The following is a 26,198-nucleotide window of genomic DNA, read 5'->3' as shown; positions in this document are numbered from 1 at the left end:
GGGTCATACTGTAGACTACTCTATAGAATAAAAGTCGCAACTAAATAGGTAAATTTCTTCGAATAGTTTTTTCGTTAGGCCAAAGTATTTTTTTTTATTAAAACCCCCAACCCTCAAGTCTTTGAGAAAATGTACAACTGACAGTTGTTTCAAATATAACAAAAGTCTTCAGTTTAAGCAAAAAATTCATTCTTTTAAGTTTGTATAAAACAGTTTAATAAATAAAGTCAGTGTATGTAGCATGTGGACTAGAGTTAAAATAAATTAAAAAATGTAATGCCTGCATGTATCATGGATAATAACATAATTAATTACAATAAATTTAAAATATTACACTTTATAGAAACATATCAGACATCGAACATCTCGCGGTCGAAAAGCATTTTTTTTCTTTTTATTGTCTTAAGGAACTGTTATAAATATTTTTTCGGGTGCATTAATATTAGCACTTTTACATCCTGGCACAAAATACCACTGTTTTGACCCCATTTTTAATTATAAAGACGGCAATCGAATTAGAGTAATACAAACGGACGGTTCCGCTAAGAGCGAAGCTGAGATGTGACGTCACAAAGCTAGCCTCGCTGTTAGGTATGTTTTCCAATCTCGCTCGAATCGGACTTTTAAAAACGCTTAAAAAATTATAAACAATTTTTTGGCAATTTTTCTACTAACGACATCATATTATACGACATGAAAATTATCGATTTTCGTCAAAATTCAAAAATGTACATTCTTCCTATTCCTTATATTCTTTCCTTTACTTATAAAAAAAATTACCAGAGGACAATTTTACCCTATAAATGAAACCTTACTTTGAATTATATCGTGCGTCCAAGTAAAATTCTGGGCTAGGGAGGTGTTGAAAACATTCAACTATTTTTCTTTTTTACAGTGTACATTGACAGATGTAGTGACCACATGTTGAAAATTTTACAACTCAAACGATGAGAATCTTGATATTGGCAAAAGTGAGGTTGGAAGTCAAGAGCATGACAAATATCTACGACAGCTATGAAAATGTATGTTGGGTTGTAGTTTGAGTTTGGTCAGGCTCATTATCACTCGTGGACCTCGGTGTATGTAACCAATGTGTTGCAGGTACTACTCATTTCCTTAGCTTTTTTTTCCCACATATGCTTTTTAACTTTTGAACTAAATTCATTGTCGTATTTTTTTACGAGGCTAATCAAGAAGAGGGTATTTTCTTTTGTCCAAAGTTTAGTTTCACCTGGGGTTTTGTGTACGTTTGCATCATTTGCTCCTGGTGATGGCAGTTGATTTGTGATTGCTGTAATTTTAATTTACTTAGTGTTTTAACCATGACCAATACAATAATGTTAAGTTCACTTACAAGATGTACAGTTGTCCTTTACTTGAGATTCTGTTTCCCATGTTGGTCTCTGAGCATCTTCCAATAGTGTCTGGGCAAAGTGGGGATCTGTAATTGCACACAATTATCATAACTAGGTACATGTGTTATTGTAATTTTAACATTGATAGCTCTTGTATATTCTTCATCAGTCACCGAAATTTCATAACACATATTGCACTCGGGATCTACCAATTGTAACGTACGTTCCATGACTTCAAATAACTATACTAAACAAAAAAGCAGTAGAAAATGAAAATAGTCACTCTGTTTTCAATGGTTGCTAATCTGGCTCTGCTCGTTCTTAATTCGCGCCTAATTCACCATAACCTAACATTTGACGTATGTCAATGTCAAACACCAATATTATCTGACATCTCTCATTTTAAAATCAGAGAAGAAAGAGTGCCTGTGATAGCTCTCAGATTTATTAAAAGAACGCTACTAGTTTTTTACTTTTTTACCCCCACTATAATAAAAGAACGCATTTGGTTCTGTTGGAGCAACGAAAGTTAATTCTGGAACGCAGTAAAAATTACATCCACATGCCTGAAACACATAAGGAACAGCGCTTAAACAAAAATTTTACAATATTGCTCGTTTTACCAGATGCGTAGGACTGCACTCATGTGAAAATTTTGTCTCCTGTAGAGGAGATAACGCAGAGACATTTCGCAGTCGTAAACAATTTTTCTCTTTAAATATCCAAACAATTGCTTATCCTAACTTGAAACTCTTGAATATAGTATGCCGGTGGCCCGGATCTGCACATGATTCACATATTCACATATTTTTCAAAATTCAAATGTCTGTGCACATTTTAAAAGGGGAAATTTTGGAATTTTTCTAGTTGTTGGCGAAAAAGGTTACCCTGTCAGACCATATTTAATAACTCCATTGCATGAAACTCAAATTGAAGCAGAAATGTTATCTAAGTGCTTAAACGAAGATTTCCAGCGGTAGCTATGGGGCTGAGAGTAAAACTTGATACAGCGCAAGCTGTTGTTGTAGCGACATAGGTGTTGCATAATGTTACTTGCAAAAATAATGAAGAAGTTCCACCAATAAATCCAGAACAAGAGCGAGCACTTAACCATGTTAACAATGTCTTGTGATGATGGGATTCGGGTAAATAATTGAAGTCAAGTTACGGAGAAGTTGTATTCACACTTTCTTTACACATTTCGGCATTGACAATACATTACTGGTGAGGACGATGACTCTTCCTTACTATACATTTTATAGCAACTATTTATAACAAACAAATTGAGTTGTATCAGCAGATTTACCTGCAATAACCATTACCATATATGGAAGTATTTCGCTAAAGGTAATGGGTATTGAACTCATTACCCAATTGCGTTCTCAGCAATTGGTAGAGGTAACTGTCCGCTTTGTTGGACTTTAAACAATAGTTTAAATAAGCAAATTTAATATATTAAGATGTTTTACCATTACACCTCCCCCGCAAGAGGAAAAAAAAATACAATTTACAATTTTTTTTTTATATAACTTAACATTACCTAACCCATCTAAATTGTTCTTAAACTACTTTACAATTTTAATTATTAATTTATACAATCTAACATTATGTACTTAACATTTTACTTAAAATATGGCTTACACTGGTTTTTATGTACAATTATTTCCTTATCATTTAAACTTATAACTACATTTGGCGTATTTTTTTTAATTACACAATAAGGTCCTTTAAATAAATGTTGCATCTTATTTTGCACATTATTTTTTACTAAAACTAAATCACCTGTCTTATAACTAATTAATTTAGAAGTATGCTGATCGTATATTTCTTTACGTTTAATCTTTGCATTAACTAATTTTTGACTTGCGTCATGCCATGCTTCTTGCAACCTAAATTTGAGTTCTAAGGGGTAATTATCAAATGTGTATAAAGGATCTACTTTTGCATTGATATTAGACGGTAACCTTGCTATTTGGCCGAATACTAACTCATACGGTGTATACTGAGTAGTTGTATGAACCGTTGTATTATAAGCGAAACACCAAAAAGGTAACCAAGTGCTCCAAGCATTCGGGTGATGAGCTACTTGCATTCTCAAATATGCACCCAAATGTTTATGATTATTTTCTAAAGCACCTATGGTCTGATGATGATATGCGGTAGACTTTAATTGTTTTATGTTTAAAATCTTACACGATTCTGAAAAAATTACGGATAGAAATTCAGTTCCTTGGTCGGTTACAACTTCTGCTGGTATTCCATATCTTAGAATGAAATTATCCACAAAAAAACGAGCTACAGTTATTGCTTCTTTGTTTGGTAAAGGATAAGCTTCTACAAATTTAGACAAGTCGCATTGTATTGTAAGTATATATTTATTATCATTTATATCAGGATCTAATGGTCCCACTAAGTCTAAGAAAATTTTTTAGAAAGCTGACGATGCTGTTGACGTTATAGTTAAGGGTTCTACATGAGGTTTTGCATGTTTATACCGTTGACAGTCGTCGCATTTTTTCACAAACTTTTCGACATCTGTGTGAAGACCTATCCAAAAATAATATTTTTTAATGTTCTTATACATTCTGTTAATACCTGCATGCCCACCCGTCGGTAGCATGTGAAAATCATTTAAAATAAGTTGTCTTGTTAGTAAATCATTAATAGTATTTACGTTTCTTAAAATTGACAATTTTATAGAATTTTCATTAATTATTTTGGTAAACTTACATATTTCTTTAATAAATTTTTCTTTCATTGTACACCTATCGCCTCTTACGATAATTATTTCCGGAATTTTAAATCGTGTACATATATGTTGAAGATCTTTCAACGACGCTCGCAGAGCAGACGCGGAACAAGAACTCCACTCGAAGTAAATTATATGCAACGTTGCATCATATATAAATTGTTTGTTTGAGTACTCGTATTGTTTTCCATTTAGTAATTTTTTGTACATTTGCAAATTTATGGGTCGCAATTCGATTGAATCTTTTGGTCGTTTGAGAAGTTCCACGGTTCCAGGGTGATCAGTCCCGGTTACGTTTTCTTCTTTTGTCTGGTTTTGTGTTTGATTGTCTTTCAATTGTTTTGAACGTGCGCGGGTTAAAATATTTAGTGATTCGGTAACATTTTTTGACATTTCTCGTAAATCATTAATTTTAATTCTTGATAAAGCATCAGCTGTCACGTTTTCCTTTCCTTTGATATACTGAATTTCAAAGTCATATTCTTCCAAAGTTAAGCGAAATTTAGTTAGTCGACTTGACGGATTTGCCATACCAAATAGATACACTAATGGCCTATGGTCAGTTTGTATAAGAAATTTTCGTCCATACAAATAAGGTCTAAAATGTTTTACGCTCCACACAATCGCTAAAAGTTCTTTTTCAATAGTACAGTAGTTTCGTTCTGCAGGATTCAAAGCTCTGCTTGCGTAAGCTACTAGTTTATCGTTCATATTTGATAGTACTGAGCCAATGGCATTACCCGAAGCATCAGTTTTAAGTATGAAGCAATTGTTTTCTAAAAAATCTGGATATTGAAGTATAGGAGGGTTTACTAAAGCTGATTTTAAGCGTTCAAAGGAGTTTTGACATTCTTTAGTCCATTTAAATTCAATAGATTTCCGTGTTAAATAATTTAGAGGTGCAGCAATATCTGCAAAATTTTGAATAAAATTTCTATAATAATTTGAGAAAGCAACAAATCTTTTTGTTTCCTGTGCATCTTTTGGTACTGGAAACTGCAACATAGTTTGAATTTTTTCCGGATCTGGAGACACACCTGAAGCTGAAATAACGTGTCCTAAATACAAAATTTCTTTCCTCAAAAAATTACATTTACTTGGATTCAATTTTAAATTTACTTCTCTTAATCTTTGCAATACTTGTACAAGATTTTTATTGTGGTTTTATAAACTATTTCCGAATACAATTAAATCATCTAAATAAATGAAACATCTTTCGTAATTTAATCCAGACATTGCAATTGTCATTGCTCGAGAAAAAACATTTGGACTAACTTTCAATCCCATCGGTAATCTTGTCATTTGATATTGTCCTTTATTAGTAGTAAATGCAGTATAGGGACGACAAGAAGGTTCTAGTTCAACTTGATAGTATCCTTGAGATAAATCTAAATGTGAGAAATACATAGCTCCCGACAGAGAATCAAGAATTTCAGCTATGCATGGTAAAGGAAATTTATCTTCTTTTAATCGCGTATTTAGCATTCGATAATCAACCACTACTCTCCATTTACGTGTACCATTATTATCTGGTTTTTTAGGAACAACTAAAAGAGGTGCGGACCACGCGGATCTCGCTGGTTCAATAATTCCATTTTTTAACATTTTTTCAATTTGATTTTCAATTTCTGATTTCTGAGTTTGAGGTAATCTATAAGGTTTCACGTACGTTGGTGTCGCATTATCTTCTACTTGTATCGCGTGTTTATAAACATTTGTTACAGTTAAAGGATCGTCTGGTAAATGAAACACGTCAGCAAATTTTGCTATAATATGATCTACTGCACGTTTTTCTTCTTTATTTAAATGGTCTATTTTAATTAATGCAAGAACTTGTTCTACACGATTTACTGATGTTACACTTTTATTTTCGAAGTTGCATACATGATAATCATTAATGTTCCCGATTTTTGGTTTGAAATTTCTTAATTTTACTTCTTTGTCTGAAATATTTAGTATTCGAACCGGAATATGTCCTAATTTTCCATCTCCAAGACTACCCGCTATGAAAACACCGTTTTCGATTTCTTCTGGTAGAATTAAACACTCGCCCGTTGTTTCTGTTTGACAGTATCTAATTACTTCGCACCGTGGCGGAATTAATATATCTCTAGTACAATTTGATTCTATAGGTAGTATAATTTTTTCACCGTTTACATAAAAAGAGAATGTGAATTTTTCGTAGTCAATTGACGCTCGATGTTTTTCAAAGAAATCTGATCCTAGAATGCCGTGCATATTATTACTAAGTGCTGAGATAATCATAAAATCATGACGTATGCGCTTGTCATTAACCTTCAATGAAATGTACGCTGATCCACTTGACATTGTTGACCCAGATATCCCGCTAATTCTTATTTTGTTCTGTGAATTAATTGTTTGATTTTTACTTAAAAATTTTGAGAAAAAAACACTTATAGAAGCACCTGTATCTAATAGTAATAAAATTTCTTGACAATTGTATATCATTCGAATAAAATTTAGACTATTTAAATTTAAAATAACCTCGTCTTTACTGATTTGGGGCCCGAAAAAACGTTTTTTCTTGATTTACGTTCTGGAATGTTTCACTTGTATCGGTACTTGATGCTTGCTGTATATATTTGTGATCGCATGTTTCCACGATTATTTCCACTATTATTATTTCGATATGAATTTCCACCTTGTTGATTGAAATTTTTGTACCCGTTTCCCGATTGTTAATTACTTGAAGTGTCATTTCCGCGTTTAAAATTCTTTGACTGTTGACCACCAAAATTATTCTGTTTATAGTGATTATTTCCTGATTGTTGCCTGTTAAAATTTTCGCGTTTATAATTATTATTTCCGGACTGTGAATAATTATTATAATATCGTTGCGAATTATTTGGATTTGAACGGTAGTTTTGCGATGAAAATCTATTAAATTGTTTTTTAGCGTTTTTATAATGGAACACCGACTCGGTTGTATGATCAAGAACGGTTTCTTCCTTAGCCGCCGCTATCGCATCTTTCAATGAGTCATATTTTCGCGCTTTTATGATAGTGCGTAGCTCAACATTTCGAATACCTCGTGCAAAAACGTCTATAGCTACCTTTTCGTTTTCTCGACGGAACGTTTCCTTTTCGTTCATATTATCTCCCGCTTGTGTCAGTGTTAAATTTGACATTAACTCAGCAATTTTTTCACCAAATTGTTCAATTGATGTATTCCCTTGTTTTGTGGTTTGTAGTTGAGCTGCTAGTGCTGCAGCGGATTGCTTTGGTAAAAAGTTTTTCCTAATATCTGCCAATAAAGACTCAACTGAATTATAATTTGAATTTAAATAAATTTTGTCTTTATGCAGTATACACGCTTTTAAGACGTAATTTATAAGTAAGGGTTTGCTGGTGTTGTCTAAGGCTGGATTGTATAGCTCAATCCCTTGAATTAATCGATAGGTACTCTCTACTGTACCATCTAATTTAGGAAGCAAGCTTGACGCCGTTTTAACCTTCCAGCGGTCGCGCCCTCTTGAGTAACAAAAACTGTCGCGCCGGGTCTGCAAGACCCAAAATTTAAAAATTAATATATTTGTAAACAATGTTTTTTTTTAATTTTTTGGTGTTAATCTTAAATTTGGACTTTTTTCTTACATGCGTATTATTTGTTTTAGGTCTGCAAAATTTTAGAATAATACAAATATTAAAAATTTATGTCGGCTTATTTTTGACGTATTTCAAGACTTACTTATATTTTAATTTTTTTTTTCTAAACAAATCAAATAAACGTTCAGTTTTTTTGTGTTTATTAGAAAGTAGAAACATGAACAATGAAAAAAATAATACATGTTTTAATCTTTAGAACAATTTTGACAATAGGGCGTGAGGTGTTGCAAACATAAAAAAATTTGGATTTTTTGCAATAATATTTAGTTTTTCTGTCGTTTTTAGTCTGAAGACAGTAATAACACCTTTTTCTGGTTCCTTCAGGTATGTTTTCGACCGCTTTAGATGTTCCAGCAACTTCTTGTCTTCTTTCTTGGGTAGTATGTGTGTTAAAGGGGGTTGGGGAGTAGATCGAACGACTGTTGGTTCTATACTGAATTTATTTTATAAAAAATTGTGATGATTAAAAACTTAACAATACATTGAACTTAATTATGAGTAGTAGACAATTTCGTAATATTGCCTACATGTACGATTGCTGCTGGTCACTGACCCGGTTGAAGAACCTGCTGAACGACAAAAATGCACATATTGCATTTTGGCAAATAGTAAAAATTATTAATCTGTTTAAGCGATTAAACATATTGGCGACTCGACGACTGGAACTGGACACATCCTTGTCGGTGATCGCTTCCTGTACGTCAGCAGATTCTTCTTGTGTGCCGTGTTGTGTGTGGTCAGGGTGTCCATAGTACATCTGCAACAATTGCTGACCACAGTATTCTATTCACATTATAGACAACATAAAAGTAAAAAAAGTAATTGTTTTAAAGTAAAAGTAAAAGTGTTGAACGTAAATATTGTAAAATGCCATATTTTCTAACTATCCAATAATAATAATTAATTAAAAACCCCAACTTATTTTACCGCTAACTTAATTCCACCAATTTCTACACTATGTTCCCAAACTAAGAGACTCGAATCCTTCTAGAGGATCTGCTACTAATCGATTCAGAGGCCTCAACTCAACACCTTCCTCGGCCCTTTGCTGTGGCTTGCCTCTTGAATTTCTTCTTTTTTTCCTTAACTTCTTCACTGTCCAAATTGTCACTCCAATTGTTATTCCAATTGCTGCAAGCATGCTTGTCGTGAGAATGCTAGTGACTGTCGAATGATGTCGGATTTCCTCCCAGTGCTTCTCCTTTATCTCTGTGTGAAGAGATTGTTCCTCTTCCCATAAATCTTTGAGATCATCGTCTGGTTGTATTTCTTCTTCATCCAGTCTCCGGGTTCCAGTTCTAGTTTTTGACATAGTCAAATTTACCGCGACCGGTCGGATGTAACCACCTACTACTGGTAGAGTTTCTACTCTTTTCGCTGTTAGTAAAGTCTTCTTTGTCGTTATTACACAATGCTGTGCAATTGAGACTATTCCGTATGTTTGAATTTTAGTTTCTTCTCTTTTTCCATTGCAGATCACTGCAATTTTTGTGATGACTGGCGTGACAAACAACCATGTATTTTTCGTGTATAATCTTTTCCACATTATTGACGTAATTTTCTTTTTCTTGACTGGACAATTTGATGATATGTCTGTCCTGTTGTATAACGTGTCGATCACACAATTCGGATTATTCTCAATGCTTCGAATTATGGATGGGGAACATATGTATGTTTGTTTTCTTTCCAGTATGCAATTTTTTAAATCCGTTTCACTGATTTGAAAGTACCGTTGTGTGTCGTGTCAATTGCAATGATGTCTGTATCTACATCTAATTCCCAATACGTATTGTTTTTGATTTTTATTGGAATCGGATTCGGCTTCACAAGTTCAAATTCAACAATTTCTGCCATTGCAAAATATCCATACACCGACGTGATGTTGGTTTCATGACGAACTTCTTCTCGTATTATTGGTTGTGATACAATTTCGATGTTTTGTGGTAATCTTTTTCCGGCTTCCTCTAACGCTTCTTGTAACTGTGCAGGTGAGATTATTTCATACAGATTTCCTTCACTCACTTGTAGTCGAGATAAACTACGATAGTGTTGTAATACTTCTTGTATAAAATTGTTTGCTACTTGATAAACACTTAGCATGTAGATTTCTAACTTGGATCTCTCTACCTTGCTGTACCAATATTGCATTCCTTCTACCGCTTCTAAGGCCTTACCTAATTTTACTTGATATTGTTTCAACCTTTCGTTTATCCGAATTTCTGTTTCGTTGAATTTCGTTAGTGCGTGTAACATGAACCTTGTTTGTTGATTTGATGCTTGAATAAGATCCTTTTGATTGTTGTCTAATGATTCGATGTTCCTGTACACCTCATCATTTACACCAAAAATTGACGTTAAAATGGTGCCAAAAACTCCTCTTTTTTGTCTGTTTCTTGTTGTAATGTCTAAGCCCTTTTTGATCCATTCCAACTGTCTTGTTTCCTGTTCAAGATGATTGATTAATGTCTTACATTCGATGTCTTCAGCCAGCTCATTCATTTTCTGACATAAATTTTTCATCTCCCGTACTATGCTTTGTCCTGTTAGAGTGTCGTTCTTCCATTTTGAATCTTCAAATTGTATTTCAACCTTGAGTAATCCTCTATCAATTCTTGCAGTTCCAAGGTGTTCAATATAGAATCCAGGCTCTGGATATTCTATGTTATACATCTTCGCTGCCCTTGCCTTCCCAAAATGTAGTAGAAACAACAACGCTATCGTCACTACTTTCCATCGCGAGCAGTTTGTGTAGTTTCTTTTTTGTTGAGTTTGTTCTGTTTTTGTTTCTCTCCTTTGTAATTTTCCCTTTTCTTCATCTTCTCCCGGTAGGGGAATCAGTTTGTGAATTGGACGTTTCAACTCCGCGCCTTCTGCTCTTTTCACTGTTGCTACTCGTACTACGCCTTGATTATCTGCATGTGTATCTGTAATTCGTGCTAGTGGCCATTTACTTGGACTAACGTTATCTTCCTTTATCAACACCACTTGTCCCACCTTGACATTGCTTTCTTGATTCTTCCACTTATACATTTGTTGCAATTGGTTCAAGTAGTCTGTTGACCACGCTTTCCAAAAATCTTTCTTCATCTTTTGAATGATTTTCCATCGCCCTTCTAATAGCAGCTTCTAATAGCAGCGTCAGCACCGATGAGTCGTTCATCTCTTCAGTGAGTCTACATAAGGGTCGCGAATTTAAGCAAGCTTCAACTTGATGCAACAGCGTAGTTAGCTCTTCGTATGTAAGTGTGGATTCTCCGACCACACGTTTAAGATGATGTTTTGTCGATTTTACGCCTGCCTCCCAGATTCCACCAAAGTGGGGTGCGCTTGGAGGTATGAAGTGCCATTGTGTTCCCTTATTCGCCAATTCATCTGTTATTGTTGATCCTTGTATCATTTCTTGAACTTGTTGTTCGAGTAATCCACTTGCACCTATGAAAGTAATACCATTGTCTGAATAGATGTTTGCACTTGGCCCTCTGCGTGCTGTAAATCTTTTAAGTGCAGCCATAAAAGATTCTGCGCTCATGTCGCTCACTACTTCGAGATGAATTGCCTTTGTGGTTAGACAAACAAATACCGCTATATAACCCTTTGTCGACTTATGGCCTCTGCCCTTCGTTGCCCTCACTTGAATAGGGCCAGCATAATCGATGCCTGTGTTTAAAAATGCTGGAGCTGGATTCACCCTGATTGCTGGTAATTGACCCATTAATTGTTGGGCTGTTTTAGCTTTGTATCTTGTACAGACAGTGCAGTTGTTTATTATTTTCTTGATTGTGTTCTTTCCACCTGTAATCCAATACATCCTTCTCGTGTACGCTAGCGTTTGTTGATTTCCACCATGCAACGTTTGCAAATGGGCATCTGTTGCAATCATCTGTGCTAGACGACATTTCCCTGAGATGATGATTGGGTGTTTTTCGTCGTATCTTAGTAATGAATGTTCCAAACGACCACCTACTCGCAGTATTCCATTTTTATCTACGAATGGGTGTAATGTTGATAAACAACTTTGTTTGCTTATGTTGCTTGATTTGTTGAGTTCGCGAATTTCGTCAATAAAAGTGTCATTCTGCTCACTTTTAATCATATAATTGAGAGCTTGTTCCAGTTCTTGTACCTTTAATGGACCAATCATCTTCGGATTTTTCAGATTGTGGATGAACCTCATGCAGTACGCTATGACTCGTTTTGCCTTTATTAGCGATGACCAATGTTCATGGATCTTGTTCATGTCTTTATTCTTAACTTGTACATGCAAGCATTTCCTTTGCTCTTATTGTGTGGATGGAACGTTTTCGTTTTTTGGCCAATTCTCATCTTCAAATTTTAGCCACTTAGGACCGTTCCACCATAATTCGTTGTTGACCATTTTCTCTGGGGTCAATCCTCTTGTGATTGCATCAGCTGGATTTTCTTCCGATCTGACGTGATGCCATTCTGCTCCACTTGTGAGTTGGTTGATCTCAGTAACACGATTTGCTACAAATGTTTTCCACCTTGTTGCTTCACCTCTTATCCAACATAATGTTATCATGGAGTCGGTCCAGGCATGCATTTTGTAGTTGATGAATTGTAATGATTCAATTACTCTCTCTATTAGTTTTGATAGCAACAACGCAGCACATAGTTCAAGTCTCGGAAGGGTACTTTTAGTCTTTAACGGTGCCACCTTAGATTTCGCTGCCAGTAACGTTATCTTGACATTGTCCTCGTCATCAGTTACTTTAAGGTGCACTGCTGCACCTATAGCTTTCTCCGAAGCATCGCAAAATCCATGTATCTCTGTACTTTTAAGTCCCTGGTGATGGTGCGTCCATCGCTCAATTGTAATTTCTTCAACTTCTTTCAACTTCCTGTAGAATTTGTTCCATTTGTCTGCAATCGTTGATGGTACTGCTTCATCCCATTTACTTTCACACTTCCAAAGCTCTTGGATCAGTAACTTTGCTGTGATGACTACGGGTGATAGTAGTCCCAGTGGATCAAAAAGTTTGGCGATTTCAGATGCAATTATTCTTTTTGTTAGTTTTCCATTGTCCTTGTCGTTTTTAGTGATTTTAAAGTTGATTGTGTCATTGTATGGAATCCAATAAATTCCCAGTGATTTTTTTACATCATCTTCAGTCAGCTCTACTGCTTCCTTGTCTCTCAACTCTGCTGGTAAATTCTCTAACAATTGTGTGCTATTACTACACCATTTGCGTAGATTAAATCCTCCTGATTTAAATAGCTCGATCAATTCACCTTGTAACACTGATGCTTCCTGTGCTGTGTCAGCTCCTGATAAGACATCATCTACGTAGCAGTTTTTTAGTACCATCCTTGCTGCCATTGGAAATCTGTGCATTTCGTCTCTGGCCAGCTGTTGAATCGTTCTGACTGCCAAGTACGGAGCAGCTCTGGTTCCGTATGTCACTGTGGCTAGCCTATATTCTTTTACAGGTTCTGTTTTCGTAAATCTCCAAAGTATCCTATGATACTCTTGACTTTCCACATCCATAAGTATCTGCCGATACATCTTTTCAATGTCCGCAGTAAAAGCAATCTTCTTGCTTCTCCATCGAAGTAGAATGTCAAATAACTCTTCTTGAATTCTCGGACCTGTTAGCATGATGTCATTGAGACTTTTCCCGTTCGTTGTTTTGGACGACGCATCAAACACAACCCTTAGTTTCGTTGTAGTACTTTCTTCTCTTATCACGTGATGGTGAGGAATGTAATATTTACCTTTTTCTTCGTCCTGTCTCGGCACTTCAACCATGTGTCCTAGGTCAACATATGCCTTCATGAATTCATTGTACTCTTTGTTATTGTTTTCTTGCTGTTCTAAGCGATTCTCCAATTGCAGTAATCTTGCCATTGCACGCGGCCTTGACTCACCGAGCTCTAGGTCACCGTCTTTCATCGGAATACTAACAACATATTTTCCGTCTGAGTTTCGAATTGTTTTTTCATGAAATTGTTTTTCACACACCTCTTCTTCTTTAGATATTTGTCGAGATGATGTCACCTCCTCTAGTTCCCAGAATCTCGAAAGATCTATATCAGTTTCTGTTCTATTCATCATCGTAACCACCTTCACATCTTTACTGTCAGATTTCTCCGTGGCCCCAAAAATTATCCAACCCAATTCTGTGTTTTGACCGACTAACCCATTATTTGTCTTCTTAACTCCGTTCAGTAACATGCTCTGATACTCGCGGACTCCTAAGATTATGTCAATGGGTCCTGGTTTATAAAACGAAGGATCAGCAATTATGGAATTTTCCCACTCAGACTCCACGAATTCAACTGGTTGACTTGGTGCATTACTTGTAAGTTTTGGCAACACAAATAATTCAGTGACAATCTTGAAATTACTTGATGTTCTAGGTTTACAAATCGCGGTTATTTTATGATGACTCGTACGTTGTTTTGAATCACCGAGACCCATTATCTCAGCGTTGATCTTCTCTCTTGGTAGACCCAATAAGCTTGCAGCCTCTTCAGTAACAAATGCTGCTTGAGACCCTGGATCAATTAACGCCCTCAAGTATTCGAATCCCTTACCTGAGTTCATTACCCTAATTAATGCAGTTGCTAATATTGCATTTCTGTCTTTACACGCTAAATGATTAGTCACCTTAACCGATTTTTCAACATGCTTAGTTGAGACAACAGGTTTTCGCTCTTCTGAATGAATTAACGAATGATGATTTTTGTCACATACCCGACATTTGTTTACGGAAAAGCATTTTTGACCGTACTCGTGATTTAAACAGTTAAAACATAGTTTTTTGTCTTTAATAAATTTCAACCGCTGGGAACTGTTTAGCTCCTTAAATTTTTTACAAGTGTATATCAAATGTGGCATATTACAGTACTTACAGTTAGCCTTGGAGTGCGACGGCTCCCATACAGGTTTCTCCACTGTCCTTGTGCCTTTGTTGGTAGCATGTCCCGACGCTTCCATGGCTTGAAATCTTCGCATGATGAAATTTAGGACCATCTCCAAACCTTGAATGTCGAAGGCGTTCGTCAACGATGATTCAAATAGTTCATTTGTTCTTGTATCCCATTTGTTTGCGATGATACACACCACGATGGCATCCCAAGAATCTGTTTGAACTCCTTGCATTTTCAACGCCTCCAAACACTCCCTTACTGTGTTGTAGATTTCTTTCAATTCATCTGCAGACTCATTCGTTGAAGTTGGTAGCAGTAGAATTTTGTTTATCAGTTGATTTACAATTCGTCGCTTGTTGTCGTACCTGGACTTTAGCTCATTCCAGGCACACTCGTAATTTGTCTCAGTAATTTCAAAGTGCTGAACTGCCTTCAGCGCCTCCCCTTTTACGCTTGTTTTTAGGAATTGAATCTTTTCAACGTTACTCAAGTTCCCATTATTGTGAATGACTTGATTGAAGATATCCGCAAACGTCGGCCATTCCTCGTATCTTCCGTCAAAAATTGGAATTTTCAACTTTGGTAGCAACCCATTGTTGTTGGTTATTCCTTGTGAACTGGTGTTCTCCTGACTGCGTATTTTCTGATCCAGTTCAATAATGCTGTTTCGATACATTGTACGCATCTTGTCAAACCAGTGTTCAGTAAAGTATTTTGAAGATCTTCCTTCTTCTTCTATTCGGTTAATCTCCACATCGTTGTCCATTATAGTCATCCATTGCCTTTTTATGTCATCCAGATATTGCTTGAAGCCATCCGTTGCCAGCTTGGCACTGCTGATGTCTTCTTTTAACATCTCCATCCGTCTTGCCTGGTCTTTTAATTTCCTCTCATCTTCTGCTGTTGTTTGCTGTCGTGTAGGCATTGTGTCACTTGAATCGCTCGTCACTTGCACTCACGATTCACAAAATAAAAAAGTTCAAAAAGTTGTTTGTTTAGTATGTTAAGCTTCTTAACTTCCACGGCTCAAATTTTTTAAAATTCTTTCGCTCGAAGGACCATGTTAAAGGGGGTTGGGGAGTAGATCGAACGACTGTTGGTTCTATACTGAATTTATTTTATAAAAAATTGTGATGATTAAAAACTTAACAATACATTGAACTTAATTATGAGTAGTAGACAATTTCGTAATATTGCCTACATGTACGATTGCTGCTGGTCACTGACCGGGTTGAAGAACCTGCTGAACGACAAAAATGCACATATTGCATTTTGGCAAATAGTAAAAATTATTAATCTGTTTAAGCGATTAAACAATGTGGTACATTTGTTTCCTTAGATCTTCGGACTAAATGTGCTTTGGTAAGTTCTAAGGCTAGCGTTTTCAAAATTGTATTTCTTTTATTTGGCTAGGGGGATTGTTGTTAAAATGAATTATTTAAGCATTAATCCCAGCCATATTCAACATTGAGTAAAACACCACCATCGGCCATCTTCTGGTATTCCGCGCTACATCATAAGCAGCACAAAGCTTGTCAACGGTGTCTACTCCTCCTTTTGTTTCGTTGTAGTAAGTAATTATGTGTGGTTTAGTTTGATCGCCACTTTTAGGATCAATAGCATCGTCGTCATGCATACTGGACACTAGTATAACATTTTTATATTTTTTGGGAGTATATGACACGATTGTTGAATTTTGACTGAATCCAAATACACTTGAACTTACAGGACGTGTTCTTGTATTTACAAATTCTGGCGGCAATTCTCTTTTATTTTTGCGTACAGTTCCCACATACGTCAATTTAAAATTTTGTAAAAGATCTGATACTAATGGAAAACTAGTAAACCAGTTGTCTGCAGTTACATTTCTACTTGTTCCTTTAATTGGCTGAACCATTCTTTTGACAATACTAGAAGGATCATTTTAAGTACGAAACGGACCATCCGGTTGTAAACCAACATAAACTTCCAAGTTCAAAATATAGCGATTTGTAGCATCCACAACTGCAAATATTTTTATTCCGTACTTATTGGGTTTATTTGGAATATATTGCTTGAATATACAACAACCTCTAAATGCCTCTAGTTTTTCGTCAATTGTTACACAGTCACCTACTGTACAACCTTTATTGCAATTTGAAACAAAACAGTCAAACAGTTGTCGAATTGGTGCCAAACGGTCGACAGATTTTCGTTCTTTTCTAGTTGTAAGATCGTCAAACCTGAGGCACCGCAATAGAAATAGATATCTTCTTTTTGACATTGTTAGCCAAAATCGTTCAACTCCTATACCGTTCTTATCCCACAATTCATCGACATTTAGTCTAGAACTTTTGAGAACTCCGGCTAAATACAGCAAGCCTATCAGAGCTTCTATTTCTATTTTGTCCGTACATTTGCAGTCGCGTTCACGCGAATAATTTTCTGATTTAGATCGTATGTACTTATTGGTTTCCTCGACAATCAAATCTAACATACCATTGTCAAAAAACAGTCTCCAACACTCTAAAATGCTCTTAGCGTTTTGACTATAATTTGTGACACCTGGCTGTTGCTTGATAATATTTTTTGAGCGAGTTTTTACTTTTGGAGGTATATGTTTGTACCATGTTGTTGTAGAATCTTTACCTATAAATGAAGGTATTTTGGGTTGTTTTGAAGTGGTTCATCAAATTCGGAATCACTAGAATCTGCTTCTTGTTCTGTATCCGATTCAATATTATCAATTGTCATAACATTTACTTCAGTATCAGTTTCAACGTCGGAATCTAAATTTTGACTATAATCTTCATCTAAATCTACTTCATCCAACAAAGCTGACAGTCTTTCTTGTTCTTTTTCATAATCCATAGCTTTAAAAAAAGTTTGGGTAAAAGAATTTCATAAAAATTACAAAAACATTTTTTACCAATTAACAATAGTTCGTCTAAAAAAACTGACGTTAAAGGTCGCGCTGGGTCTGACAGACCTATTTTGGAAATAACTTCTGCACGTTTTACGCACTCACAAGCAATGTTACATCCACGAGATCACAAACTCAACTAGAAAGCATTCTCAAATGGACGATTACCTGCTCCTTCTACTTCTAGAGGTATTGTAAAAAATAGACTCGCCCGGGTCTCAGAGACACGGCGCGACCGCTGGAAGGTTAAAACAAAATTTTTCAGTCATTTTGACGCTGTCTGAATTACAATTTGTACGATCAGTATCTTCTTGGCGTTGTGATAAAACAGTGACTATTTCTACAATTTTCCTGTCTATCCGTTCTACAAAATTTTTAACTAACACGTCTTCTTCTTTTGAGACCGATTTTTTCGCAAATTCAGTTACTAACCTTTCTCTTTAGTCTTTACACCTTGCGATTTCTTGTAGCTTGCGTTCGGTGACGGACCTATCCTGACGCCTTGCTGTGTTGTCCTTTTTGAGGTTTTCCAAAAATGTCCTTAGCTCAGTATTGAATTCCTCAAACTTGTCCAACATCACTTTGGCACCAACACATAGCTTTATTTTCTTCTTTTTATGAGAGTTACACTATCTTATTTAATTGCCCATATTTAAAACACCACTTCACTTACACTAACTATAGGTATAATCACTAACTTTATCTTTGTGTTTTAATTGTTGTCAATACTTGCTGTTGACCTCCTTAGAGCTTCTATTTCAAATTTACGCCTGATTTTCGTCCTCTCTGATTTCCTCCATTTCTTAATACCATACCATATAAACCCAGCAATAATTAAAGCGAAAAAGACCACCATCATCCATTCGGTTCTGTTTAGTTTCATGCTCTCCTCCGCTTGGTTTTGTCCCATACCAGCTGCTTCAATGATAATTTGTTCCTTTTTAGACTGTCTGCTTCCACACATTTTTTCTTCCGGTTTCTATCTTCTTACGCTCTGTCCAAGGTTTGTTCCGTTGGCAGGATCGCCATGTGATGATGGGATTCGGGTAAATAATTGAAGTCAAGTTACGGGGAAGTTCTATTCACACTTTCTTTACACATTTCGGCATTGACAATACATTACTGGTGAGGACGATGACTCTTCCTTACTATACATTTTATAGCAACTATTTATAACAAACAAATTGAGTTGTATCAGCAGATTTACCTGCAATAACCATTACCATATATGGAAGTATTTCGCTAAAAGTAGAGGTAACTGTCCGCTTTGTTGGACTTTAAACAATAGTTTAAATAAGCAAATTTAATATATTAAGATGTTTTACCATTACAGTCTACGTTGAAGACGTTCTTCAAGAGCGAGGAGGCTTAAATAATTTAACTTAATTAATAACTATTTTGCCAATTTATAATTATTAATTACAAGTTTATTTGACACGAATTTTAAACTATGTATGTGTTAAATAAACAAAAACCAGGAATGAAAAAATTGCAATAGAAAATACATACATAACTTGCTTATTCTAAAAAATCACATTCTGCATCAGTCTAACTAGTCCACTTTATTATTATTAATTGTCAGTTTGTTGTCTAAATCTAAGTTTTTTATAGTTCATATTGTTTATTTCTTATTTCGTCCTCTGATCCAACTGAATATTTGCAAGTTGTGCATATATTTGCCAATTATCTTTATAATACAAAAATGGGTCATGTTTAAATTACCCGCCACAAAAAGTTCTTTGAAGAGGACACTTTTTGAATAATATTTCGCAATTTTATGCTTGGTGTCGCTTCTCGTTGTTGTTCTCTGCCACAAGTCGCAGTGTTTCGGCTACCAATTCTAACCTCAAAAAATTGTCAATGGGGCCAATGTTTCTTGTGTGCAATGAGTTGCTCTGTCCTGCTAAAAGTAACTTTGTAGCAGTTCGTCGTGATGTAATTCCTTCGTGGACCTTCACATTTATTACTTGTTTCTAATGTCATTCCCAAATAGCTTGGATTAACGACATACTTACACGCTGACAAAAGCATATCAAAGATGACTTTGATTCGTTCTTTATTTGAACGCACGATAGTTAATAAAGGTCATAACAAACTGAGACGTAATGTTGGTTACTTTAATGTTCTTCGACTGTTTACAAAAATAAATACTTCTTCTGTTACGCGTTGATGCTTTACTTACATAACATCCTGTATTTGTTGGTGTTTCAATTTAATGTCACATAATAGTTCAGATGAACTTATCAGATGTTCAGATGTTTATAATCGGGGCTTTTGGCTAATCTGACGGGGGCCTGGCAACTGTCGTGTCCGATTGATTCGTCCATTACTGTATTTATTAATTTTTTTAATAAATATAAATTGGTACATTTAATTCTTAATAATGTTCCTTTTGTGCTTAAATGTTAGTGTCTAATTCCACAGATTATCCCAAAACTCGTCACCTAAAAAACGCGCGAAGATTATTTGACTTGATTATTTCTCGCTTAAAAAATTTTTCGTTTTGAGAATATTTATTTCTTACTGCTGTCTGCATATGCAGTGAGGGATAGTTCTGGAACACTCAATATGTGTGCGGCTGTCCCAGAACTCGTGCCTCAAAGAGAAAGAGCTTATGGAGGCGACTACTCTGAACCAAAATTTAGAAAGTCGAGTTAAGACAAAAAAACGGGTAGCCAATCCCAAAGCTGAACTGTATTTGAGAATTGGCAACTATGTACACATACTATCATCCATTGGTCAGATGAACATTACACACTCATTACCTAGGAAATTGGGATGGCCTTTTACTCCACTTGTAAAATAAGCTTTCGGGATTGGTTATTAATTTTTTATCATTTCTCGAATACCATTAATCATAATCAATTTTTGTTTTGAAATTTACCATCTGTATTGCTGCCGACACCATCCCTTGCTCTCTGGGGCGCGAGTTCTGGACAGCCTGTATATAATGAAACATATATTTTTAGCTATAAAGATGCCGAAAAAGAGAAGGTTCAAACTAACATGGCAAAAGGGGTCTAGAAACAGGAAGGCAGCTCTTAAGAAACTAGAATCAGCTGCTTTTTTGCTTGTCGCAAGTGACGAGAAACATCAAGTTGCCAATAGTGGAATATCAACGGCAGCACCAGAAAGTCAGCATTTCACAGGTATATCTCTATAACCTTTTTAAATTTATTAATGCAATTGATTGGAAACTGAGACGTTGTGCTTCATATTTTTCTTATTCTAATTAAGCGAGGACTAAGGTTTTAGTCTAAAGCTTGCAAAGTTTTCCTTGATTAATTTTAATTAATTTTTCTCTTCAACTTTTTTTTGTGTGAACTGGAACCTGGACAGTTCAGTTCAAGTTTATCTAATTCTAATTACCCAATTTGAAAATGTGAAAAATAACTTCTGAAAATCGTTTTTTAGTCGTCGTCAGACGCTTGATAATTGAGGTTTATGTTGTGTTCGATATGTTACTGGCCGCGAGGTCACCTTGCAGAGGCGGTGGCGAAAATCATCCGATTCGACCAGCGTTTTTCGGGCATAGTGACGATGTGACTGGGCGATCAATTCGGTGCAAGAACCTCGTGGGTTGTAAAGAAATGTTGCGAGCCCAGTGCAGAGATGTCGATATTGAAAGAAAAGACGGTGTAAGGGGAGGAAACTGTTTATTGAACGAGTGACTTTTTTTCGTGGTATTCACGACTTGCGTGTTCTTCCACAATCCTTGATTCTGTTCTTCGGTGGTGGTTTTGCTTTTTTTTTTGTTTTTTCTTCGATGGCCTTGGTTCGGTGATTTTCTTTCTTCTTCGGTCGGTCTTGAGTTTCCGGTTTGAGTTTTTTTCTTCTTCTTTTTTCTTCTATTCTTCTTTCTCTGTTCTGTTCGAAGCTAGCTATTACTATATACGAGTATATAAAACGTGTACAGGCGGAACCCCTCTTTTGAAACGAGATTACCGATAATACTTTGGGAACAAATTTCTCCTAGACCGATTTTTTCTCCATCTTTTCATCGAGCTTTTCCAAAAGTACAGTTTCCCGAAAAAGGTTTAGGGGAGGTTTCGTCCTTTTCGGACTTTTTTTTTGGCGTGGAAAGAGACTTTTGAAAGTCGTTTTCGTTCATCCGGCTTTGCTGACGTGCTAGACGTTTCAAAATGCTTTGAAACAGAGAAATGTTCGTAGACATAGTGAAAAATTCTTGGGGATTCTTTGAGTGAGTTGTAAACACTTTTAAGCGGCCACCCAAAAAGGTTTACATTTATGGTAGTGATTTTTTTTGCCACTTGAAATCGATCCCAGCGACGACGAAAACATAATCGGAGATTGATTGAAGTACTCTGAATTAAACTGAACGAATTTGTGGCACTGAATTTTTTTTCATCGGTTTATAGACTGTTCGGTTTATTTTTTTAATATAAAAATTTTGAATTGATTCACTTTCAATAACAAATGACAGGCTATTTTTTCTAAAAAGTAGTATTTGTTATTTCTCCGAAAAGTGGCTTTGCTGTTCGCAATTTTGCATACGCTACGCTTCGCCTTGCTACGATACTAGATTTTAATTGCTCGACAAAAAGTACCACTTTTTTGCCGTCTGATAAATTCTACTATTTTTTTCAAACGTCAAAAATTTGCCAGTTTTCACGACCGAACCGTACCATTCTCGCTCCTTTTGCCCTTTTGCCGACGAGTTTCCAAACTAACAAAGTGGCAGGTTTTCGCCCTCTTCGGCCGTTTGGTTTTCGCGAAATCAATTTTTAAATATCGCCGTACGTCCGTTGTCGCGGGGACAAAACCATAACCATTATGTCGAGAGTGCCATAAAGATCTCTCACCATTTCAGAAAAGGGTCTGATTTTTTGTATACATAAGTACGGTAGCCGCTTTTTTTCGGCACTTATTTAAATCGGTCCAAGCAACGAAGAAAACATTAGCGGAGATTGATTTATTAATAGAGTTGGGCTTATTTTTAATAGAGGATCTCTTTGACCGTCAAGCTGTCTTCTCGGTATGTATGCGTACAAGCGTGAATTCATTATTCATCACAGATCATCATTTGATGGACAAACATTTGTTGACACGCTGTATAAAAAATTTGCATAGATAGCAAGTACCTGACGGGCTTTTTTGAAATTTTGACTATCAAATAATAATTTGGCGCGATTTTATCGAAAGTGAAGGCAGATCTCCACAGTCCACACCCATCCTCACCCGAAAAAAAACGACCAGCAGACAAGCGGCTGGTGAATTTTACCGAATCTGCTAATTTACCGGTTTAATGCTTTTGTGCAGTGAATACTCCAATTAAGCCATAAAATCACTATTTTTTACCTGCTGTAACTGTAACTTGACAGCGGAGCTTCAAATATTGCCCGAGTGTTATGACCAATATTTTTTACCTCTTTTCTTGGGATCTGAAGTGTAAACAAACTGTACCGCCCCTTCCGGGCGACGAAGACTTTATTACTTAAAGTATAATCAAAGAACCGAACGTGTAATAAATTTTTTGGCCTCATGAATTGTAAACGTCAAATTAACATTCAATTGACATCTTCGGAAACACTAGATTTACAAGCGCCCTGGACGTTTACACACGCCGTGCTGTAAAAATTGCCCAAATCGTCTGCTCTTCACATGCGTTTATAAATTAAAATCACTTTACCATAATGAAGATTGATCACCAAAGTGGAATCTACCTAAATTATTATCTCAATTAAGACAATATTTCTATTTTTAAAGTAATATTAAAACGTTTTTTATACAGCGCCATCTTGTGTACTTTTTGTGCACGAACTACAAAATTGACAGAATTGACAGATGATGAAATTTACAAATGTCAGATGTGACAGTTCTCATAAATTTTGAAAAATCCAATTATTTAAATTAAAATTTTTCAGCCAAAAAATTTAATACAACTCTTGTGCGTTAACCATTTTACAGCGCTCAATCATTAAAGCACTCCGGCTACTCCGTCGTGCTTCAAACTGATTTCGCGCTGTAAAATGTAACTTACCACACGCCACTGTAAATAACTATTATTTTTCTAAATTTTGACTTTCTGCAACAAAGTCGTACTTTATTATCTCTCGAAACCGTAGCGTATCATTTTTCATTCATTTTTCGCACAGTGGGATATTTCTCGAAACAGTTACCGATGGAAATTTTATTGCAAGCGTGTGATTTTGTTACTAGGGGAAGTTACAAAAAACATGTCTACAAATAAATCTTAACTTATTCTGTTATGATGATATAAATAAAATATTCTTCATTGTATAATAAATTTTTCAACTGTCAACTACGTCTATCACAAAATAGATTTTTTCAAAAGTCAAAAATCTGACAGATTGTTTATCCCAATTGTCACGGTAAAAGTTTAATTTTTGTGCTTATGCAGACAAAGCACTTTATATGATCAGATCAGGCTCCATCGTAACAATAGAAATGTGTCAATTGCACTGAGTCTGCTTGAATATATTTTTTTTTAAGTAAAATAGACAAATTTTGTTTTTAATCGTTCGAAAGCAGTAGATATTAGAGGCTAAAAATGCAAATGTGTGTGGCTTAATTCGGTACTCACTACACAAAAAAAGTAATCTATCACAGTACTTGATTTGTTATTTATTATATACAAATATACATACATACATACATACAAATGTGGCATATACCGTGCAACATAAATTTAAAAAAGTTTGCAAAACATATCTTTCTTTGTCAATTGTCAATCAAAAAGTCTCTAAATTACTTTTTTACCACCAACTTTCCCTTATTCAGGGGCGATAGTTTCCAAACCGCTGCTAATAATTTTAGTTCATTGTTACTGAACGCATTTTCACCTTCCTCGATAATTATAGCAAACTCAGTCGACATACACCTGATAAACATTTTATGGCTTAAGTCAAACCACCCTTAGAAATAAAACTGGGTGTTGTAAACTGCAGCCGACAAATGTCTAGGTAGAGGATTAACCGATGGTTGAATAGGCGTGCGTCTACTTTTATGGTCCCCAACCGCAAGGATTAGACTGCCCGGTCCTCTCATAATGTGGCCATAAAATTTACTAGGTGTATGTCAACTGGGTTTACAATACAGTGTTTTCAATGGAATGACACTTATGTACGTACGCTTGTATTCAGTTTGAGGAATAAATTCTTAACACAGGTTGCGATGTTAGGTGGAAGATCTATGTTCTTTATGGATTTTAAGAAATCGGTATATAGTTCACCTCTTTTTGATGGGAAAAACTCAGGAATTTTCGTTTCCTCAAATTTTGTTAATCCACTGCGTACTAGTTGGTTATGCAAGAGGAGGTTCTTATATTTTTCTTCATTTTTAACCAACTTATTTCGAAGGTCACGGACTTCGGTAGATTTTTCAAAAAGTGCTGCATTACATTTAGCGAGTTCTTCGTGTTGAAACGTTAGCTGTCTATGTAAATTATGTATCACTTCGTGTTTACTATCTAGCTTTTCGTGTATATTAATTAGCTTTTCGTATGTATTTTTTAACTCCTTTTGAACATCGGTATATTGTAGTCGATTCTCTTCGAATTTATTATGGTAGTCTTGAATTTGCGCTTTATCTTTTTTTATTTTGTCCTCAAGTTGATGTATTTTGACTTTTGTCGTCGCAGATAAACATTTATAATCTTCTGTGCATTGGTTTCTCTGTTGCTGCAAGGCGTCAATTATGTTTTTCACTTTAACTTCTCTTCTGGTCATTAAATCAACTTGTTGCTGGTGTTTGCTAATAGTTTCTCGTAGAAATTCGATTTCAGTCTTGAAAAGGCCCGCCAAAAAGACATTAACATACACACAAAACATATTTAAAAATAGCGCTAAAAGACCGCGAAATTTAAAATCCAAAGTTTGGCTGTGATCGTCAAAAACGGTTAGGACCTACGTTGTGTTTGAGAAAAACAAAATTACTAAAGAAAATTTAGACAACGGACCTCGGTTCTTTAGTGTAACGGGCAAAAGCGACACAAACGGAAGAGTGAAATAAAACAACAAATGGGTTGGAGAGCTGTATTAGTAAACGTTGTTCTTTGATGTTATTTGCTTTGGAAAATTAGTGTAGTTAGTGATTTAGAATGAAAAATTAAAAACTAGTCATGCAACGGACCGTTAGACCTGTAGTGAGTGTGTTTAGTCAAAACGTCGAAACTCGTTTACAGTCATGGAAAACAAAAAGCAAAATTTACATGAACACCACCACTCATTACAAGACTGGCTGGACTAAAAACCCAGTGGGATAAAAACCTAGCTTTCACAGTCAACTGCTAAGCTACCCATAATACTCGATCTTTTCAAAAACGATTACAAAGATTACAATGATTTGAACAAAAAAATTACAATTATGAAAGCGTAGTAACGTGTCTGTACGATTTGTTTTGGATTTGCGAGAAATTTGAATTGAATTGCAAGTTGATTGTCGTATTGCGGTCTGCCTGCCTCTTCTTCTCAGTTTTCGTCCAAATCATAGCACATTAGATCATCATCACATCTTTGGAATTTTCGGATAATAAAATACACCCGGGACTGGGTTTACGGGCGACGGCGTACTTTAGCGCCATGTTGTGACAATATCCTGCGAGATTGGGAGAAACACGAGTATATTGCAGAAGAGGGTACAGAACGTAAATGGCAGAGAACAGGGAGCAGAGAATCTTTGTGGCAGAGGGGAG

At 35.6% G+C, this 26,198-nt stretch overlaps 3 protein-coding genes across 4 annotated transcripts in view; 1 reads left to right on the top strand and 2 right to left on the bottom strand.

Moving 5' to 3' along the window:
• The first annotated feature begins 948 nt into the window (after positions 1–948).
• The window catches only part of LOC148166825 (uncharacterized), a 41,461-nt gene continuing 16,211 nt past the window's right edge, over positions 949–26,198 (top strand). For both annotated transcript variants that reach the window (XM_088048407.1, XM_088048406.1), the window contains exons 1-2: positions 949–1,101; positions 20,494–20,673. In XM_088048407.1, the coding sequence (XP_087904533.1) occupies positions 20,502–20,673 (172 nt within the window). In that variant the 5' untranslated portion in view covers positions 949–1,101; positions 20,494–20,501. The remainder of the gene's footprint in view (positions 1,102–20,493; positions 20,674–26,198) is intronic.
• Positions 10,815–11,968, bottom strand: LOC148166828 (uncharacterized). The gene is made up of 2 exons (XM_088048425.1): positions 10,877–11,968; positions 10,815–10,844 (listed from the first exon to the last, which is right to left on the bottom strand). Exons 1-2 carry the CDS (start codon positions 11,966–11,968, stop codon positions 10,815–10,817), a joined length of 1,122 nt encoding a protein of 373 aa, XP_087904551.1.
• On the bottom strand, positions 12,011–15,893 carry LOC148166827 (uncharacterized). Its single transcript, XM_088048423.1, has 2 exons — positions 15,824–15,893; positions 12,011–15,576 (listed from the first exon to the last, which is right to left on the bottom strand). The coding sequence occupies exons 1-2, from the start codon at positions 15,891–15,893 to the stop codon at positions 12,011–12,013; spliced, it is 3,636 nt and encodes a 1,211-aa protein (XP_087904549.1).

Source organism: Gnatocerus cornutus, unplaced genomic scaffold (assembly GCF_029298725.1).
Source record: "Gnatocerus cornutus isolate USDA-ARS CGAHR unplaced genomic scaffold, icGnaCorn1.1 Chromosome12, whole genome shotgun sequence".
Classification (NCBI taxonomy): Eukaryota; Metazoa; Arthropoda; class Insecta; order Coleoptera; family Tenebrionidae; genus Gnatocerus; species Gnatocerus cornutus.
This window is presented reverse-complemented; position numbering and strand designations above follow the sequence as displayed.

Excerpts from the sequence above, each read along its gene's own strand:
- LOC148166828 (XM_088048425.1), bottom strand. The coding sequence starts at position 11,968 with ATGAACAAGATCCATGAACATTGGTCATCGCTAATAAAGGCAAAACGA. Across the intron at positions 10,845-10,876 it reads AAGAGATGAACGACTCATCG|AAGGGCGATGGAAAATCATT; the intron begins GTGCTGACGCTG and ends AGCTGCTATTAG.
- LOC148166827 (XM_088048423.1), bottom strand. The coding sequence starts at position 15,893 with ATGCAATATGTGCATTTTTGTCGTTCAGCAGGTTCTTCAACCCGGTCA. Across the intron at positions 15,577-15,823 it reads GACCAGCAGCAATCGTACAT|TGCAAGTGACGAGCGATTCA; the intron begins GTAGGCAATATT and ends GTGAATCGTGAG.